Raw genomic sequence first — 19,721 nt, forward strand, 5'->3', positions numbered from 1 at the left:
GGGAGACATAACTGCGTGTCTCGGGGTCTCGGTAAGGGAGACATTACCGCGTGTCTCGGTAACGGAGACATTACCGCGTGTCTTGGGGTCTTGGTAAGGGAGACATTACCGCGTGTCTCGGGGTCTCGGTAAGGGAGACATTACCGCGTGTCTTGGGGTCTTGGTAAGGGAGACATTACCGCGTCTCGGGGTCTTGGTAAGGGTGACATTACCGCGTGTCTCGGGGTCTCGGTAAGGGGGACATTACCGCGTGTTTCGGGGTCTCTGAACGTACCTTCCCGTCAGACTCCCCTCTCCACCAGCCGTTGGTCCCCGCTTTGGTATATATCTTGACGATGTCGCCCTTTACCAGGGACAGCTCTCTCATGTCGCGGGCGCAGAAGTCGTAGCGGGCGATGGCGATCCCCAGCACCTTCGGGCTCAGGACTGCGAGGGGGAGAAGCGTTTCGTTTAATATAGATGGAGATGACGTGCGTCACAAAGCGCGTTCCCGTGATTAAACCGAGAAGACCCCATTATACCAGAGGGGGATTGGGATATTTTGGAGCCATGTGAGTTTTTTTAATGCACAAAAACAGGTAAACGGGTAAAATGTAATCCCTCCCATTATAATCCCCCTCCCTCAGTCCCTCCCATTATAATCCCCCTCCCTCAGTCCCTCTCATTATAATCCCCCTCCCTCAGTCCCTCCCATTATAATCCCCCTCCCTCTGTCCCTCCCATTATAATCCCCCTCCCTCAGTCCCTCCCATTATAATCCCCCTCCCTCTGTCCCTCCCATTATAATCCCCCTCCCTCTGTCCCTCCCATTATAATCCCCCTCCCTCAGTCCCTCCCATTATAATCCCCCTCCCTCTGTCCCTCCCATTATAATCCCCCTCCCTCAGTCCCTCCCATTATAATCCCCCTCCCTCTGTCCCTCCCATTATAACCCCCCTCCCTCTGTCCCTCCCATTTTAATCCCCCTCCCTCTGTCCCTCCCATTATAATCCCCCATCTGTCCCCGTCCCTTCCAATAAACCCCCTGTCCCTGTGTCACGTCCCCGCCTGCCTGACCCCCCCTCAGTCCCCGCCTGGCTGTTCCCCCTCTGTCCCCGTCCCCTTCTCTGTTCCTCTCCGTCCCATTCTCTGTCAACGTCCCCCCTTGTCCCCGTTCCCCCCGTCCCTGCCCGACCCTGTCCCCCTGTCCACCTCCGTCCCTGTCCACCTGACCCCGCCCATCCCCCTGTCCCAACCCGTCCCCACCCATCCCTGTCCCCGTCTCCGCCCGTCCCTGTCCCCGCCCGTCCCCTTGTCCCCACCCATCCCTGTCCCCCTGTCTCCGCCCGTCCCTGTCCCCGCCCGTCCCCTTGTCCCCACCCATCTCTGTCCATCTGTCTCCACCCGTCCCCCTGTCCCTGTCCCCGTGGCCCGCCCGTCCCTCTCCCCCTGTCTCCGCCCGTCCCTATCCCCGCCCGTCCCCCTGTCCTCACCCATCCCTGTCCCCCTTTCTCCGCTGTCCCCCTGTCCTCACCTATCCCTGTCCCCCTGTCTCCGCCCGTCCCCCTGTCCCGCCCGCCCCTGTAAATGTTGGCATCTGCGATGTCCTTGAAGCACAGACAGATACGGGAGGGATGTGAGAGAAGGTGAGGGAGTATAATGGGGATTATGGATGAGGGAGTATAAATTCGGGGTAGAGTGAGGGAGTATAGGTGCAGGGTAGGGTGAGGGAGTATAAATGGGGAGTAGGGCGAGGGAGTATAAATGCGGGGAGTAGGGTGAGGGAGTATAGATGGAGAGTAGGGTGAGGGAGTATAGATGGAGAGTAGGGTGAGGGAGTATAGATGGAGAGTAGGGTGAGGGAGTATAGATGGGGAGTAGGGTGAGGGAGTATAGATGGGGGAGTATAAATGCAGGGTAGGATGAGGGAGTATAGATGGAGGAGTATAGATGTGTGAGTATAGATGTGCGAGTATAAATGCGGGGTAGGGTGAGGGAGTATAAATGGGGGGTAGGGTGAGGGAGTATAAATGGGGGATAGGGTGAGGGAGTATAAATGGGGGGTAGGGTGAGAGAGTATAAATGGGGGGTAGGGTGAGAGAGTATAAATGGGGGGTAGGGTGAGAGAGTATAAATGGGGGGTAGGGTGAGGGAGTATAAATGGGGGGTAGGGTGAGAGAGTATAAATGGGGGGTAGGGTGAGAGAGTATAAATGGGGGGTAGGGTGAGGGAGTATAAATGGGGGGTAGGGTGAGAGAGTATAAATGGGGGGTAGGGTGAGGGAGTATAAATGGGGGGTAGGGTGAGGGAGTATAAATGGGGGGTAGGGTGAGAGAGTATAAATGGGGGGTAGGGTGAGGGAGTATAAATGGGGGGTAGGGTGAGGGAGTATAAATGGGGGGTAGGGTGAGGGAGTATAAATGGGGGGTAGGGTGAGAGAGTATAAATGGGGGGTAGGGTGAGAGAGTATAAATGGGGGGTAGGGTGAGGGAGTATAAATGGGGGGTAGGGTGAGGGAGTATAAATGGGGGGTAGGGTGAGAGAGTATAAATGGGGGGTAGGGTGAGAGAGTATAAATGGGGGGTAGGGTGAGGGAGTATAAATGGGGGGTAGGGTGAGAGAGTATAAATGGGGGGTAGGGTGAGAGAGTATAAATGGGGGGTAGGGTGAGGGAGTATAAATGGTGGGTAGGGTGAGGGAGTATAAATGGGGGGTAGGGTGAGAGAGTATAAATGGGGGGTAGGGTGAGAGAGTATAAATGGGGGGTAGGGTGAGGGAGTATAAATGGGGGGTAGGGTGAGGGAGTATAAATGGGGGGTAGGGTGAGGGAGTATAAATGGGGGGTAGGGTGAGGGAGTATAGATGTGGGAGTATAAATGCAGGGTAGGGTGAGGGAGTATAAATGGGGAGTATGGTGAGCGAATATAGATGGGGGATTATAGATGGGAAGTATAAATGCAGGGTAGGGCGAGGGAGTATAAATAAGGGAGTGTAGATGTGGGAGTAGGATGAGCAAGTATAGATGTGCGAGTATAGATGGGGGAGTATACATGCAGGGAATGGTGAGGGAGTATAAATGCGGGGTAGGATGAGGAAGTATAAATGAGGGAGTATAGATGGGGGGTAGGGTGAGGGAGTATATATGAAGGAGTATAGATGGGGGAGTATAAATGCAGGGTAGGGTGAGAGTATAAATGGGGAGTACAGTGAGGGAGTATAAATAAGGAAGTATAGATGAGGGAGTATAGATGGGGGGGTATGGTGAGGGAGTATAGATGGGGCGTATACATCAGGGCATATGGTGAGGGAGTATAGATGGGGCGTATACATCAGGGCATATAGATTGGGGACTATAGATGTGAGGTAGGGTGAGGGAGTATAATGGGGAGTAGGGCGAGGGAGTATAAATGCGGGTGGGGTCAGGGAGTATAAATGACGGGTTATGTGAGGGAGTATAAATTAGGGAATATAGATGCAGGAGTATAGATGAGGTGTATAGATGGGGATTAGGGTGAGGGAGTATAAATGCAGGGAAGGGTGAGGGAGTTTAGACAAGGGGGTATCGATGAGAGTGTATAGCTGGGAGGGTATAGCTGGGAGGGAATAGATGGGGGTATAGATGGGGGGTATAGATGGGGATAGGGTGAGGGAGTATAAATGTGGGTAGGGTGAGTGAGTATAAATGCGGGGTAGGGTGAGGGAGTATAAATGAGGGAATATAGATGCAGGAGTATAGATGGGGGGGGGGGTAGGGTGAGGGAGTATAAATGATGGAGTATAAATGATGGGGTATGGTGAGGGAGTATAGATGGGGGAGTATAGATGGGGGAGTATAGATGGAGATAGGGTGTGGGAGTATAAATGATGGGGTATGGTGAGGGAGTATAGATGGGGGGAGTATAAATGCGGGAGTATTAAGCAGTTGAACGCAGTACCTGACCAGAAAGGAGAGGCGGAGGGAAGCACAAAGCGGAGCTCAGGAGGAGTAACAAAAGCACAGAACACAGACGCGGCTTCGAGAAAAGAGACAGGCAAAGAACACGTGAGTATCACAAGTACTTGTTACTACTGTATGAGTCACTGGAGGTCAACATCACAACTGGGAATATGGACATAGATTTCATTGGTCAAAGTGTAATGTATAATCATTCCCACAGTACCCTTACTGTCATATCTCAACAGAGTACCACTAATATTCGTATTTACAGAGTAAGAATACTTTTTACACACAGAGTAACAGTACTTGTTATACAAACACAGTAACAATACTACATACAAACCACCTGCACTACCCCTGCACTCCCTGAGCCCTCCCTACTACTCCCTGCGTCTCTCTCTGCACTCCCTGCATCCCCCCCACTACTCCCTGTGCCGCTCCCTACGTCTCTCTCTGCACTCCCTGCATCCTCCCCACTACTCCGTGCCGCTCCCTACGTCTCTCTCTGCACTCCCTGCATCCCCCCCACTACTCCCTGTGCCGCTCCCTGCGTCTCTCTCTGCACTCCCTGCATCCTCCCCACTACTCCCTGTGCCGCTCCCTGCATCCTCCCCACTACTCCGTGCCGCTCCCTGCGTCTCTCTCTGCACTCCCTGCATCCTCCCCACTACTCCTTGTGCCGCTCCCTGCGTCTCTCTCTGCACTCCCTGCATCCTCCCCTCTACTCCCTGTGCCGCTCCCTGCGTCTCTCTCTGCACTCCCTGCATCCTCCCCAATACTCCGTGCCGCTCCCTGCGTCTCTCTCTGCACTCCCTGCATCCTCCCCAATACTCCGTGCCGCTCCCTGCGTCTCTCTCTGCACTCCCTGCATCCTCCCCACTACTCCCTGTGCCGCTCCCTGCATCCTCCCCACTACTCCCTGTGCCGCTCCCTGTGTTTCTCTCTGCACTCCCTGCATCCTCCCCACTACTCCTTGTGCCGCTCTCTGCGTCTCTCTCTGCACTCCCTGCATCCTCCCCTCTACTCCCTGTGCCGCTCCCTGCGTCTCTCTCTGCACTCCCTGCATCCTCCCCACTACTCCCTGTTCCGTTCCCTAGGTCTCTCTCTGCACGCCCTGCATCCTCCCCACTACTCCTTGTGCCGCTCCCTGCGTCTCTCTCTGCACTCCCTGCATCCTCCCCACTACTCCCTGTGCCGCTCCCTGCGTCTCTCTCTGCACTCCCTGCATCCTCCCCACTACTCCCTGTGCCACTCCCTGCGTCTCTCTCTGCACTCCCTGCATCCTCCCCACTACTCCCTGTGCCACTCCCTGCGTCTCTCTCTGCACTCCCTGCATCCTCCCCACTACTCCCTGTGCCACTCCCTGCGTCTCTCTCTGCACTCCCTGCATCCCCCCCCACTACTTCCTGCATCATTCCCCTCCCTGCGCCGGACCCACTCGCTGCAGCCCCCTCCCCCCCACTACTCCCTGCGCCCTCCCCACTACTCCCTGTACTGGACTCACTCCCCAATCCCTGTGCCTTCCCCACTACTCCCTGCGCCCTCCCCACTCCCCACTACTCCCTGCACTGGACTCACTCCCCAATCCCTGCATCCCCCCCACTACTTCCTGCGCCCTTCCCCACATCCCCCCACTACTACCTGACCCCCTCCCCACTCCCTGTATCCCCCCCAATCCCTGTGCCAGACGCACTCGCCACTCCCTACACCCCTGCCCCCCACAACTAACTGCCCAAGTCCCTGTACCCCCCCCCACTACTACTCCCTGTACCGAATGCACGCCCTGCACCCTCCACTACTCCCTAACCTCCTGCCTCCTCCCCACTGATCCCTTCGCCCAACCCCCTACTCCCTGCAGCCCCCCCACATTCCCTGCGGCCCCCCTGCATCTACACAGAAATGACTGGAAGATTGATACTCACAGAGTAACAAGTAACAGTACTTTATACACACACGTCCTGCCCCCTCCCTCCCCCCCTCTACCACAGTAATGACCGGGGGGGGGGAGGGGTGGATACTCAGAGTAACAGTAATTTATATACTCCCCCCCAGTACTACAGAAATGATGGGGGGTGGGGGTGGAGAGATGGATACTCACAGAGTAACAGTACTTTATATACTCCCTCCCCCAACGCAGTAACACAGAAATGGCCGGCGGTGCGGATACTCACACACTCCGGACGTTTGGCCGCTCCGTTGGCCGGCCGGGCTTTCGGGGGATTTATAGGGGAGGAGCAGTGTGGTATCCAGGCTCCGGAAACCCTCCTTCAGGGAGCGGTGCTTGTAATGCGCCACCAGCTCCTGTGGGGTAACACACGGGTATTTAGCCACGTCCCGCGGGGGGTTATGGGTAAATGAATACAGTAATAATCAATGTCTCTCCTGTCTCTCTCCCTAACATCGGCATCTCCCCTTAAATAGGAACCTCTGCATTCACTGCTTTAAATCTGCCTGTGAAACCCCCAGGAGAATCCTCTTCTCCGCTCATAAAACTAACAGAGGGTTTTGTTTTGAAGCCTCTAATGGTTAAGCTGACGTCCCACTTCAAAGATCAGTCCCTGCCAGGACCAAAGTGAGCTAACGGCGGTGCCATGTATGAGAGCCAATTAACACCATTTAAAAATGGCTAAGAAAAATATATTTTGAAACAACGTGGTACATTTTGAATGTCCCCAAACGCTACGCGGGTTCTTACCCTCTATACCCAACCAACCTCATCTCTGATAAGACTGTTTGTCAGCTGCTGTATCTACCACCAAACTCGCCACTCTTATTCCTTTTTGTTTTACCTAATTCTGCTGGCCACGCCCGCCAAAGAGATTAATGGTGAGAACACCAATTAGCAGATAACAGATTGACAGGGCCCCAAAGAAAAGAGAAACATGTTCATTTTTAATTTTATTTTTACGCCGGGTGCAACGAAATAGAAATGTAACATGAAGCGGGATAGGATCTTCCCTAGGAAGCGGATTACACGAACAATGTGTGCATCTGCTCAGTCGAGCTGCCGGGTAGTTAAAATGGCAGACCTCACTCGTGCTGGGACAATGCAGCGACCTGTGGGGAGTCATAGGGAGATTCCTGGAGTAGCCATCTTTAAAGTACCCGCACGCGTTGCGCTCAGATAAATATCGCTCTCAATTGAACAACCCGCCGGAAGGTTTCAACAAGGTTTTTGACTAGGGCAGGGGTGCTCAACACCAGTCCTCAAGCCCCCCTCCCATAGGTCAGGTTTTCAGGATATCCCTGCTTCAGCACAGTTGGCTCAATCAGTCCCTGCTTCAGCACAGGTGGCTCGACCAGTCCCTGTTTCAGCACACATGGCTCAATTAGTCCCTGTTTCAGCACAGGTGGCTCAGAGTTTCACATTGAGCCACTTGTGCTGAAGCAGGGATACCCTGGAAACCTGACCTGTTGGGGAAGGGGAGGGGGGGGATGGGAGGGGGCTTGAGGATTGGAGTTGAGCGCACCTCGATAGACCCCAAACAGCAGTTATAGCACAATCCTTAGGATTTCAGTGCGGATTTTCACGCTGTCCCGAGGTGCGACGCGTTCACCGCGCCATCCATCAACGCGACGCTATGCGCGCTGGCGAAAAACAGGATCGGGGCTCACCATCAGACTTTTAAACTTCCGATTCTCCGCGATGTGGAAGAAGCCCTCCCTGGTCAGGATCCGGATGTGTTTCACTTCGCTGTTGTACCTGCAGGGGGCGAGACGCCAACGCTCAGAGTATTAATACGCTCCTAAAGAGAGGGGGCGAGACGCCAACGCTCGGAGTATTAATACGCTCCTAGAGAGAGGGGGCGAGACGCCAACGCTCGGAGTATTAATACGCTCCTAGAGAGAGGGGGCGAGACGCCAACGCTCAGAGTATTAATACGCTCCTAAAGAGAGGGGGCGAGACGCCAACGCTCGGAGTATTAATACGCTCCTAGAGAGAGGGGGCGAGACGCCAACGCTCGGAGTATTAATACGCTCCTAGAGAGAGGGGGCGAGACGCCAACGCTCAGAGTATTAATACGCTCCTAAAGAGAGGGGGCGAGACGCCAACGCTCAGAGTATTAATACGCTCCTAAAGAGAGGGGGCGAGACGCCAACGCTCAGAGTATTAATACGCTCCTAAAGAGAGGGGGCGAGACGCCGATGCTCAGAGTATTAATACGCTCCTAAAGAGAGGGGGCGAGACGCCAACGCTCAGAGTATTAATACGTTCCTAAAGAGAGGGGGCGAGACGCCGACGCTCAGAGTATTAATACGCTCCTAAAGAGAGGGGGCGAGACGCCAACGCTTGGAGTATTAATACGCTCCTAAAGAGAGGGGGCGAGACGCCGACGCTCGGAGTATTAATACGCTCCTAAAAAGAGGGGGCGAGATGCCGACGCTCGGAGTATTAATACGCTCCTAAAGAGAGGGGGCGAGACGCCAACGCTCGGAGTATTAATACGCTCCTAGAGAGAAGGGGCGAGACGCCAACGCTCGGAGTATTAATACGCTCCTAGAGAGAAGGGGCGAGACGCCGACGCTCGGAGTATTAATACGCTCCTAGAGAGAGGGGGCGAGACGCAGACGCTCGGAGTATTAATACGCTCCTAAAGAGAGGGGGCGAGACGCCAACGCTCGGAGTATTAATACGCTCCTAAAGAGAAGGGCGAGACGCCTACGCTCGGAGTATTAATACGCTCCTAAAGAGAAGGGGCGAGACGCCAACGCTCAGAGTATTAATACGCTCCTAGAGAGAGGCGGCGAGACGCCAACGCTCGGAGTATTAATACGCTCTTAAAGAGAAGGGGTGAGACGCCGACGCTCGGAGTATTAATACGCTCTTAAAGAGAAGGGGTGAGACGCCGACGCTCGGAGTATTAATACGCTCTTAAAGAGAAGGGGTGAGACGCCGACGCTCGGAGTATTAATACGCTCCTAAAGAGAAGGGGCGAGACGCCGACGCTCGGAGTATTAATACGCTCCTAGAGAGAGGGGGCGAGACGCCAACGCTCGGAGTATTAATACGCTCCTAGAGAGAAGGGGCGAGACGCCGACGCTCGGAGTATTAATACGCTCCTAAAGAGAAGGGGCGAGACGCCGACGCTCGGAGTATTAATACGCTCCTAGAGAGAAGGGGCGAGACGCCAACACTCGGAGTATTAATACGCTCCTAACGAGAGCGACCCCAGCAATACATCCTGCGCATGTCTGCTTATAAACAAATCACTTCCGCAGTATTACATAATACTCCTTTTTTTATTTTAAAATTCATGTCTTTAGTCCATTATTACTGAGATTTAACACACTGAGCGTCCTGTGACCTCTATAGCCACATTAGCCACCTCCCCAGCAGTGCAAGATCTTTGCAACACTTTCCTGTTTGAGCTGCAAACTGTAACAATAGATACTGTTACCTTAGTGATATAAGGATACATTGTAGCAGCTGAGTTACACTGACAGAAGGATTGATTTAAACTGAAAGGCAGCCATTAAGTGAACCCCGGGAAGCCGGATCTTTGCTGATCGATCGGGGGAGAACCTATCGGTCAGCGGCTTAGCTTCGATAAAGGTAATCGGAGGCCGCCTATATTAAAGGCAAAAAAAAGGTGCGATTTTGAATTTTTTTTAAGCTGCTTGGATTGAATCTTTAATCAGCCGGGACGATCAATAATTACCTGCAGGCGACAGGCACGCTGTCACGCGGGAAAGATTCACAGCCGCGGTGGGACGCAGATCCGCTCCCATACACAGCCGGCTACTCATTACCGGAATATATTTGGCGTTGGGTAGCAGAGGCAGTATTTCTGTCTCTCATTCTTGGAGACCAGGTCTCGGGAGAGATCGTATTTTAAGCCAATTAAGTTTTTTGTTTTTTTCATTTTTGGTTTGTGGCGCAATTAAATTCAAATGGCGCCCTGGCGGTGACCCGGCTCATCGGGATGCAGACAGGTTATCTCGTTAAGTTCTCCGAGACTTTAACTTGGTGTGAAGCTCAGGGGGGGGGGGGGGGAGGGGGAGGTGCGGGGGAGGTGGAAGGGGGGAGGTGCAAGGGAGTAGGTGCAGGGGGGAGGTGCAGGGGGAGGTGGAAGGGAGTAGGTGCTGGGAGTAGGTGCAGGGGGGAGGTGCAGGGGGGAGGTGGAAGGGAATAGGTGCAGGGAGGAGGTGGAAGGGAGTAGGTGCAGGGGGGAGGTGGAAGGGAGTAGGTGCAGGGGGAGGTGGAAGGGAGGACGTGCAGGGGGAGGTGGAAGGGAGTAGGTGCAGGGGGGAGGTGGAAGGGAGTAGGTGCAGGGGGAGGTGGAAGGGAGTAGGTGCAGGGAGGAGGTGCAGGGGGGAGGTGCAGGGAGGAGGTGCAGGGGGGAGGTGCAGGGGGGAGGTGGAAGGGAGTAGGTGCAGGGGGAGGTGGAAGGGAGTAGGTGCAGGGAGGAGGTGCAGGGGGGAGGTGGAAGGGAGTAGGTGCAGGGGGGAGGTGGAAGGGAGTAGGTGCAGGGGGGAGGTGCAGGGGGGAGGTGGAAGGGAGTAGGTGCAGGGGGAGGTGGAAGGGAGTAGGTGCAGGGGGGAGGTGCAGGGGGGAGGTGGAAGGGAGTAGGTGCAGGGGGAGGTGGAAGGGAGTAGGTGCAGGGGGGAGGTGGAAGGGAGTAGGTGCAGGGGGAGGTGGAAGGGAGTAGGTGCAGGGGGGAGGTGGAAGGGAGGAGGTGCAGGGGGGAGGTGGAAGGGAGTAGGTGCAGGGGGGAGGTGCAGGGGGAAGGTGGAAGGGAGGAGGTGCAGGGGGGAGGTGCAGGGGGGAGGTGGAAGGGAGTAGGTGCAGGGGGGAGGTGCAGGGAGGAGGTGGATGGGACTTATGTCAGGTGATACTCCAGCTGCAGAGACCCAAAAGGGAGCTCAGCTTAGAGCCCCTGAGACATCGCGTCCATGTCACGCATGCCATGTTATAGGCCAGAGGGGGCCTATACGAGTCCTCAAGGGCCACCAACAGGTCAGGTGTTCAGGATATCCCTGCTTCAGCACAGGTGGCTCAATCAGTGGCTCAGTGTTCGACTCAGACATTGATTGAGCCATCTGTGCTGAAGCAGGGATATCCTGAAAACCTGAGCTGTTGGTGGCCCGTGAGGACTGGAGTTGACCACATTGACTGAGCCATTGACTGAGCCACCTGTGCTGAAGCAGGGCATCCTGAAAACCTGACCTGTTCATGGCCACCCTGCTCTATGCAGTGGAGGGAGTACAAGACCCCTGGGTAGGGGACCTGCGGAGGGGCGACCTTGACGTGGTTGCAGCGTGAAACGGTTTGGCCAAAGGATTGAACTAAATGACACTTAGAAGAATAAACAGAAAACACACACAGGGGCCGATTCACAAAGCAGGGATACGTGGTTCAAAGGGAGATACATGCCTTTATAGCGCGATACGGCCTGCTGCGCGATCCACAAAGCAGGGATACGTGGCTCAAAGGGAGATACATGCCTTTATAGCGCGATACAGCCTGCTGCGCGATCCACAAAGCAGGGATACGTGGCTCAAAGGGAGATACATGCCTTTATAGCGCGATACGGCCTGCTGCGCGATCCACAAAGCGGTGATAACAGCGCAGTATCGCGCTATAAAGGCTTTTTATCTCCCCAAAACTGTCAGTGACAAAATACTGGTACGATAGGCCAAAATATGTTTTATGCCAGTCAGCGCTATTCACAAAGCAGTGATAACGTTATCGCATTATAAAAGCTCGCCATCTTTTCTCACCAGCTAAAGGCTGGCGTAAGAGAGATTGAGACATGCATAAAAGCATACAAAAACCTCAAGTGGTCCCCGCGGGTGTCCGAGGGCCCTGTGGGTGTCCAGGAGTCCTCCCGAGTGTCCGGGGGCCTCCAAGTGGTCCCCAAGGGTGTCTGGAGACCCCACTGTGTCCCGGGGTCCTCGGGTGGTCCCTGCATGTGTCTGGGGGCCCCACGGGGGTGTACTATTTATTTATTTTTTTATTCCCCATTGATTGCCAATGTATTTATATGCCACTTTAGGGCTATACATACATACAGTGACAAGCAATGCTTTTTGGGGTAGATGCTTGCTTTTATTTATTTTAAATGTATTTTGATTCTTTGCTTTTAAATATTTATGCTATTTATGTTGTGTTTTGATTTAGAATTATGGCATTTTTTGTTCGCTTTTTAATTGTGGTTTATTTTTGGTCTTTTGATTTTTAATAATGGTGTTTATTTGGAGTTTTCCTTTATTTATAGTTTTTTTGGGGGTATTTTAATGTGTAATTCTGGTGTTTATTTGGTATTTGCTTTATTGATTGATGGTAATTTTGTCGTGTTTACTTTTTTATTGTTTATTTGGTGATTGTTTTTATTGCATTGGATATTGTTTGTGATTTTTTATTTTTTTAGGTTGACCATTGACTGCCATAGTGTTAAAGCATGCCCATATTATATGGGGATGATGTGCCACTGTGCCAATCAATGGGTAGCGTGACCAGTAGTGTGACCGTGGGATTTAAATACTGGAGGAGATAACGGCACCCCATACCAGGGCCATACCAGGGGGTCCCTGAGGCTGAAATCAATGCGGTTCAGCTCAGGAGGCCCCCTGCTCCCGCACACTATTAATAAAATTTTAATTAGAGCTGCTTCATTACCATAGCGGATAGCCGCTACAGTAATTAATTTTTTTTACATTTTTATTGGTATTTTGATAATAGTTTGCGGGAGCAGGGGGTCTCCTGAGCTTAACTGCATTGGTTTCAGCCTCAGGGACCCCCTACTTCATGAGATACAGGCCCCGTTATGGGGTGCCGGTATCCCACTGCAGGATTTAAATCCCCCGGTCACGTGACGCGGGAGATACCGGCACCCCATAACGGGCCTGTATCTCATGAAGTAGGGGGTCCCTGAGGCTGAAACTAATGCGGTTCAGCTCAGGAGACCCCCTGCTCCCCCCCACACTATTATCAAAATCAATATTTTTACTGCACGATCGCCTGTATGAGCCGTGACTGCACTCGCAGCGTCTCCGTGCAGCGTCTCCGTGCAGCGTCTCCGTGCAGCGTCTCCGTGCAGCGTCTCCGTGCAGCGTCTCCGCGCAGCGTCTCCGCGCAGCGTCTCCGTGCAGCGTCTCCGTGCAGCGTCTCCGTGCAGCGTCTCCGTGCAGCGTCTCCGCGCAGCGTCTCCGCGCAGCGTCTCCGTGCAGCGTCTCCGTGCAGCGTCTCCGCGCAGCGTCTCCGCGCAGCGTCTCCGCGCAGCGTCTCCGTGCAGCGTCTCCGTGCAGCGTCTCCGTGCAGCGTCTCCGTGCAGCGTCTCCGTGCAGCGTCTCCGTGCAGCGTCTCCGCGCAGCGTCTCCGCGCAGCGTCTCCGCGCAGCGTCTCCGTGCAGCGTCTCCGTGCAGCGTCTCCGTGCAGCGTCTCCGTGCAGCGTCTCCGTGCAGCGTCTCCGTGCAGCGTCTCCGTGCAGCGTCTCCGTGCAGCGTCTCCGTGCAGCTCTTCCAGGCGGCAGTGTTTTCTATCAGTTACCGTGTGTAGCATTTATAGTGCGATAGCACGGATACAAGAAACGGCTCGCACGATTCTGCATTTTGTTTTATTCATCGGCCTTCACTTAGTGAATCCCGCTTTTGGCCTCATGTCTTACAGCGCAATAAATAAATGCATAGTCGGGCGCAAAAGCACGGATTTTATCACAGCTTAGTGAATCGGTCCCACAGTAATATAGTAAATAATTTGTCCTCTTGGATGCAGAATTGGGATTCTTTGGCTAAACTTCAACCGCACATTATATAAGTTACTAGCTGAGAGACCCGGCGTTGCCCGGGATGTAAATGCGTAATAGGTAGTATTATTTATAAATTGTGGAACAATAGGTGAGTATTTGTTGTAAAGGTTGGATAATAATATTGAAAAGAAAGATGGAAGAAAATGTAATACGATGTTGTATAAAAATGGTTTATTGCAACCACACCACAGTACAATGTATATTTTGGTGCCATAAGTGATGTAAAAATCTGAGTCGTGTGTCCTGCTAGGGTGTGAGGCGGCGGGTGGCGCGTGGGTTGTGAGTGCTGTGTGCGAGTGGGGGTCCTGCTAGGGTGTGAGGCGGCGGGTGGTGTGTGGGTTGTGAGTGCTGTCTGTGAGTGGGGGTCCTGCTAGGGTGTGAGGCGGCGGGTGGCGCGTGGGTTGTGAGTGCTGTCTGTGAGTGGGGGTCCTGCAAGGGTGTGAGGCGGCGGCTGGCGCGTGGGTTGTGAGTGCTGTCTGTGAGTGGGGGTCCTGCTAGGGTGTGAGGCGGCGGCTGGCGCGTGGGTTGTGAGTGCTGTCTGTGAGTGGGGGTCCTGCAAGGGTGTGAGGCGGCGGCTGGCGCGTGGGTTGTGAGTGCTGTCTGTGAGTGGGGGGTCCTGCTAGGGTGTGAGGCGGTGGGTCAGTGATGTCGGTGCGTAGGGGCGGGAGGCAGCAGGTGTGTGTGGCGGCAGGTATGTGTCGAGTGTGGCGGGTGTCTGTTGAGTGCGTGCAGCGGCTGTGAGGCGGTGGGTGAAAGGCAGAGGCGGCCGGAGTAAGGGCGGGGTGAAAGGCAGAGGCGGGGTGGGGAGGCGGTAAGGCGGGCATGAAGGCGAAGGGCGGCGGGAAGGGGAGGAGGGGGTGGAGGAGGGGGGCAAGGGGTGGAGGAGGGGGGCAAGGGGTGGAGGAGGGGGGCAAGGGGTGGAGGAGGGGGGAAGGGTTAGAGGAGGGGGGGAAGGGTTAGAGGAGGGGGGGAAGGGTTAGAGGAGGGGGGGAAGGGTTAGAGGAGGGGGGGAAGGGTTAGAGGAGGGGGGGAAGGGTTAGAGGAGGGGGGGGAAGGGTTAGAGGAGGGGGGGGAAGGGTTAGAGGGGGGGGGGGGAGGGTTAGAGGAGGGGGGGGAAGGGTTAGAGGAGGGGGGGAAGGGTTAGAGGAGGGGGGGGAAGGGTTAGAGGAGGGGGGGGAAGGGTTAGAGGAGGGGGGGAAGGGTTAGAGGAGGGGGGGGAAGGGTTAGAGGAGGGGGGGGAAGGGTTAGAGGAGGGGGGGGAAGGGTTAGAGGAGGGGGTGGAAGTGTGGGAGGGGGTGGGAGGGGAAAGGGGAAAAAGAGGTGGAGGGGGGGGAAGAGGAGCGGAGGGGGGGGAAGAGGAGCGGAGGGGGGGGTGGAAAGGGGAGCGGAGGGGGGGTGAAGGGGAGCGGAGGGGGGGAAGGGGAGCGGGGGGGAAGGGGAGCGGGGGGGGGAAGGGGAGCGGGGGGGGAAGGGGAGCGGGGGGGAGGGGAGAAGTGGTGGGAAGGGGGAGGAGGGGGGAGGTGGTGGAAAGGGGGAGAAGGGGGAGGTGGTGGGAAGGGGGAGAAGGGGGGAGGTGGTGGGAAGGAGGAGGAGGGGGGAAGGTGGTGGAAAGGGAGAGAAGGGGGGATGTGGTGGGAAGGGGGAGGAGGGGGAAGGTGGTGGGAAGGGGGAGGAGGGGGAAGGTGGTGGGAAGGGGAAGGTGGTGGGAAGGGGGAGGAGGGGGGAGGTGGTGGGAAGGGGGGGAGGGTGGAGGTGGTGGGAAGGGGGGGGAGGTGGTGGGAAGGAGGGGGAGGTGGTGGGAAGGAGGGGGAGGTGGGAAGGGGGAGGCGGAGGGAAGGCGGGGGGTGGGAGGAGGTGGGAAGGCGGGGGGTGGGAGGCGGTGGGAAGGCGGGGGGTGGGAGGCGGTGGGATGGCGGGGGGTGGGAGGCGGTGGGATGGCGGGGGGTGGGAGGCGGTGGGAAGGGGGGTGGGAGGCGGTGGGAAGGGGGGTGGGAGGCGGTGGGAAGGGGGGGGGAGGCGGTGGGAAGGGGGGGTGGGAGGCGGTGGGAAGGGGGGTTGGGAGGCGGTGGGAAGGGGGGGGAGGCGGTGTGAAGGGGGGGGAGGCGGTGGGAAGGGGGGGAGGCGCTGGGAAGGGGGGGAGGCGGGTGGGAAGGGGGGGGGAGGCGGTGGGGGGAGGCGGTGGGAAGGGGTGGGGGGAGGCGGTGGGAAGGGGGGCTGGGAGGCGGTGGGAAGGGGGGGAGAGGCGGTGGGAAGGGGGGGAAGGGGGGAGGCGGTGGGAAGGTGGAGGGGAGGCGGTGGGAAGGGGGGGGAGGCGGTGGGAAGGGGGGGAGGCGGTGGGAAGGGGGGGAGGCGGTGGAAGGGGGGGAGGCGGTGTGAAGGGGGGGGGAGGCGGTGGGAAGGGGGGGGAGGCGGTGGGAAGGGGGGGGTGGAGGGGAGGTGGGGGGGAGGGGAGGTGGAGGGGAGGTGAAGGTGGGGGGGTGGAGGGGAGGTGAAGGGGGGGTGGAGGGGAGGTGAAGGGGGGGGAGTGGAAGGGAGGTGAAGGGGGGGGGGGTAGAAGGGAGGTGAAGGGGGGGGGTAGAAGGGAGGTGAAGGGGGGGGGGTGGAAGGGAGGTGAAGGGGGGGGTGGAGGGGAGGTGAAGGGGGGGGGGGTGGAGGGGAGGTGGTGAAGGGGGGGGGTGGAGGGGAGGTGAAGGGGGGGTGGAGAGGGGGAGGTAAATGGGGAGGTGAAGGGGGGTGGAAGGGAGAAGTGGAGTGAGGGGAGGTGAAAGGGGGTGAGGGGAGGTGATGGGGGGTGAGGGGAGGTGATGGGGGGTGAGGTGTGGGTGAGGGGAGGTGAAGGCCGCTCACTCACCCGTCCGGCAGCTCCCACGTGGATCTGAGGCGGGAGGCAGCGTGTTGTGGCCGCTCTCCCGCTGTGTCCCGGGCGCTCGCTCGCTCCCCCGCTGACTGTAGCGGCGCCGGGGGGGGGGGGGTATCGGGGATACCCCCCCCCAGGGACTCACCCAGGGACTCACCCATCCGGCAGCTCCCACGTGGATCTGAGGCGGGAGGCAGCGTGTTGTGGCCGCTTCCCCGCTGTGTTTCCCGGGCGCCGCCATCCTGGGCACTCGGCGCCGCGAGGCAGCCTGCCTGGCCACTGGCTGTTCCCCCGCCGGGGAGGGGTGAGTTGTAGCGCCGGGGAGGGGGGGGCATGTATATGTGTGGGGGGGGGGGGAGAGGTGGGAGATATAGAGGGGGGGGTCTCGCACGGCCGCTGACACTGGGGGGGGGGGGGCGCTGAAGGGCTAATAATAGTGTGTGTGTGTCCCGCTGACTGTAGCGGCGCCGGGGGAGGGGGGGTCGGTGTGAAAGCGCGGGAGACTCGGGGAGAGGAGGAGGTGCGCGCGGGTGCTGCTAACACTGTGAGCCCCGTGTGTGTGTGTGTCCCTGTGTGTGTGTGTGTGTGTGTGTGTGTCCGTGTGTCCGTGTGTGTGTGTGTGTCCGTGTGGTGTGTGTGTGTGTGTGTCCGTGTGTCCGTGTGTCCGTGTGTCCGTGTGTGTGTGTGTGTGTGTGTGTCCCTGTGTGTGTGTGTGTGTGTCCCTGTGTGTCCTTTGGCCCGTCACTCCGCCTCAGGCCAATGAGAGGTGTGCGGGGGCGGGCCAAGGGACCAATGAGATTTCCCCTAGGGACACCGGACATCCAGGCAGGCAGGCATGCAGGCAGGCAGGCAAACATACAGTGCTTTCACTAATATAGTATAAGATAGTAACATACAACGCACAGCCAATAACAACCCCACGCGTGCGTGCAGTCACACGTCTCAGCCAGGGCTGCCACCCTGCCCTTCCCCATTATCTCATAGCATACACCGCTTCCCCTGCAGCCAGGGATTCTGGGTAATGACATGCAAATGTGCACTCAGTGTCACCTTTTGCATCTTACCCATTTTAACATGGGTTCCCTATACACTTATACCTGCCGCATTACCCAGCCTTTCCAGCACACCCTGGGTATAGAAGTGCAGAGCCAGTAACCCTACTCACAGACAGCAGTTTCAGCCTTTTGGGTCTAAATGTGAGGAGGGTAAACGTAAAACCTTTTTGTGGATCTGGGCCCGGAGACAGGACAGGGAGATAAAGACGGGACAGGGAGATAAAGACGGGACAGGGAGATAAAGACGGGATAGGGAGATAAAGACGGGACAGGGAGATAAAGACGGGACAGGCAGATAAAGACGGGACAGGGAGATAAAGACGGGACAGGGAGATAAAGACGGGACAGGGAGATAAAGACGGGACAGGGAGATAAAGACGGGACAGTCACAGAGTGATGACAGTGTTGAGAAGGGTTGAGGCTTCTTGGCCGGCGATACAATACTCACTTAATACTTATGGCGTACTCCCCGGATTCCTTGGTCCGGTGCCGGATAAGAAACGTGCTGTTCTCTCTGTTCATAAGCTCACTCTCCGCCTGCACTCTCTCCATCGCTCCTGCGTACCTGTGGGGAGCACAGGGGGAGACGAACACACTGAGTGGACACTCCGTTACTCCCCACTTTTACATGGGTGGTAACACGGACCTTTCTGGAAGGGGGTGCCGTAAAAAGTTGGAGAAAAAAATAGGAGCCCCCCAAATATGTTAAAAGGGGAGAGCGAGGTCAAGTGTCGCCCAGCCTATATCGCCCGGCTGGGAACCCCCTCCAGTGCCCGGCTGGGAACCCCTTCCACCGCCCGGCTGGCACCCCCCTCCACCGCCCGGCTGGCACCCCCCTCCACCGCCCGGTTGGGACCCCCCTCCACTGCCCGGCTGGGACCCCCCCCACCGCCCGGCTGGGACCCCCCTCCACCGCCCGGTTAGGGCCCCCCTCCACCGCCCGGCTGGGACCCCCCTCCACCGCCCGGTTGGGACCCCCCTCCACCGCCCGGCTGGCACCCCCCTCCACCGCCCGGCTGGCACCCCCCTCCACCGCCCGGCTGGGACCCCCCTCCACCGCCCGGTTAGGACCCCCCTCCACTGCCCGGCTGGCATCCCCCTCCACCGCCCGGTTAGGACCCCCCTCCACCGCCCGGCTGGGACCCCCCTCCACCGCCCGGTTAGGACCCCCCTCCACCGCCCGGCTGGCACCCCCCTCCACCGCCCGGCTGGGGACCCCCCTCCAGCGCCCGGCTGGCACCCCCCTCCACCGCCCGGCTGGCACCCCCCTCCACCGCCCGGCTGGCACCCCCCTCCACCGCCCGGCTGGCACCCCCCTCCACCGCCCGGCTAGGACGCCCTCACTGCTGGGGCTGTTCTACTCTCCACCATGGAGAGCCAGGCGAGCTATCCTCTCTCCATCCGCCCGCTCAACAATCCTTCAGCCCCAACCCTAGCACTCAACAACCTGGGGGCGCAGATCAGCAGTCTGTCCTGGGACCCCTAATAGTAGTCGGCAGGGGTTACACAGAGTAGTTATCCTGAGCAACTCACCACATCTGTCCCGAGTAATCCATCGGCTTCGGGACCTGACGTGTTAAAAAACAAACAGACAAGGACTTTAGGACACGGCCTGTGTCACAATGTGTCATCTTATACACACGCACGCACACGTACGCACGCACACGCACACACGCACGCTCACGCGTGTAAAAGCAGCACTCCGGGTTTGAGATGATTTTTTTGTGCAACAGGATTGAAGCAGGGCGTCTCCGGAGCAGGAATGTGGGGCTATTATAATGGCGGTTTACATGCCCTGCATTTGGCTGGCCTATTGGCTCGCATGACCGAGACATTTAAACCTGGAGAGCTGCTACTGGCGCCCCCTACCTACAGAGGTAAGTATCTCAGGAGCAAGGGGTCCCCAGAGCTGAAATTAAGGTCAGCTCCAGATACCCCCTGCTTCCCACCTAGGGGGGAGGGAGGGGGGGGGGTTGTGTTTCCCAGGCTGCACTGAATCTCTTTGCTGTAATAGCCTACATACATGATATTAAATATAAGGAGTGGGAGCAGACCCCAGCAGTGCAAGAGCTTTGCAACACTTTCCTATTTGTCATAATTTGTTACCAATGTTCCCAACAGTTTGAGCTGCAAACTGTAACAAT

General features: G+C 57.2%; 1 protein-coding gene across 2 annotated transcripts in view; it reads right to left on the reverse strand.

Annotated features, from left to right (window-relative positions):
* The window catches only part of VAV3 (vav guanine nucleotide exchange factor 3), a 229,582-nt gene that overhangs the window by 37,479 nt on the left and 172,382 nt on the right, over positions 1–19,721 (reverse strand). Inside the window, exons 23-28 of one of the 2 annotated variants that reach the window (XM_075617032.1) lie at positions 19,111–19,145; positions 18,026–18,142; positions 7,532–7,619; positions 6,088–6,217; positions 3,915–3,992; positions 275–426 (exon numbers count right to left, since the gene is read on the reverse strand). In XM_075617032.1, the coding sequence (XP_075473147.1) occupies positions 275–426; positions 3,915–3,992; positions 6,088–6,217; positions 7,532–7,619; positions 18,026–18,142; positions 19,111–19,145 (600 nt within the window). The remainder of the gene's footprint in view (positions 1–274; positions 427–3,914; positions 3,993–6,087; positions 6,218–7,531; positions 7,620–18,025; positions 18,143–19,110; positions 19,146–19,721) is intronic. The other variant, XM_075617033.1, reaches the window with a different exon arrangement.

The sequence above is a fragment of the Ascaphus truei genome, chromosome 10 (genome assembly GCF_040206685.1).
Source record: "Ascaphus truei isolate aAscTru1 chromosome 10, aAscTru1.hap1, whole genome shotgun sequence".
Classification (NCBI taxonomy): domain Eukaryota; kingdom Metazoa; phylum Chordata; class Amphibia; order Anura; family Ascaphidae; genus Ascaphus; species Ascaphus truei.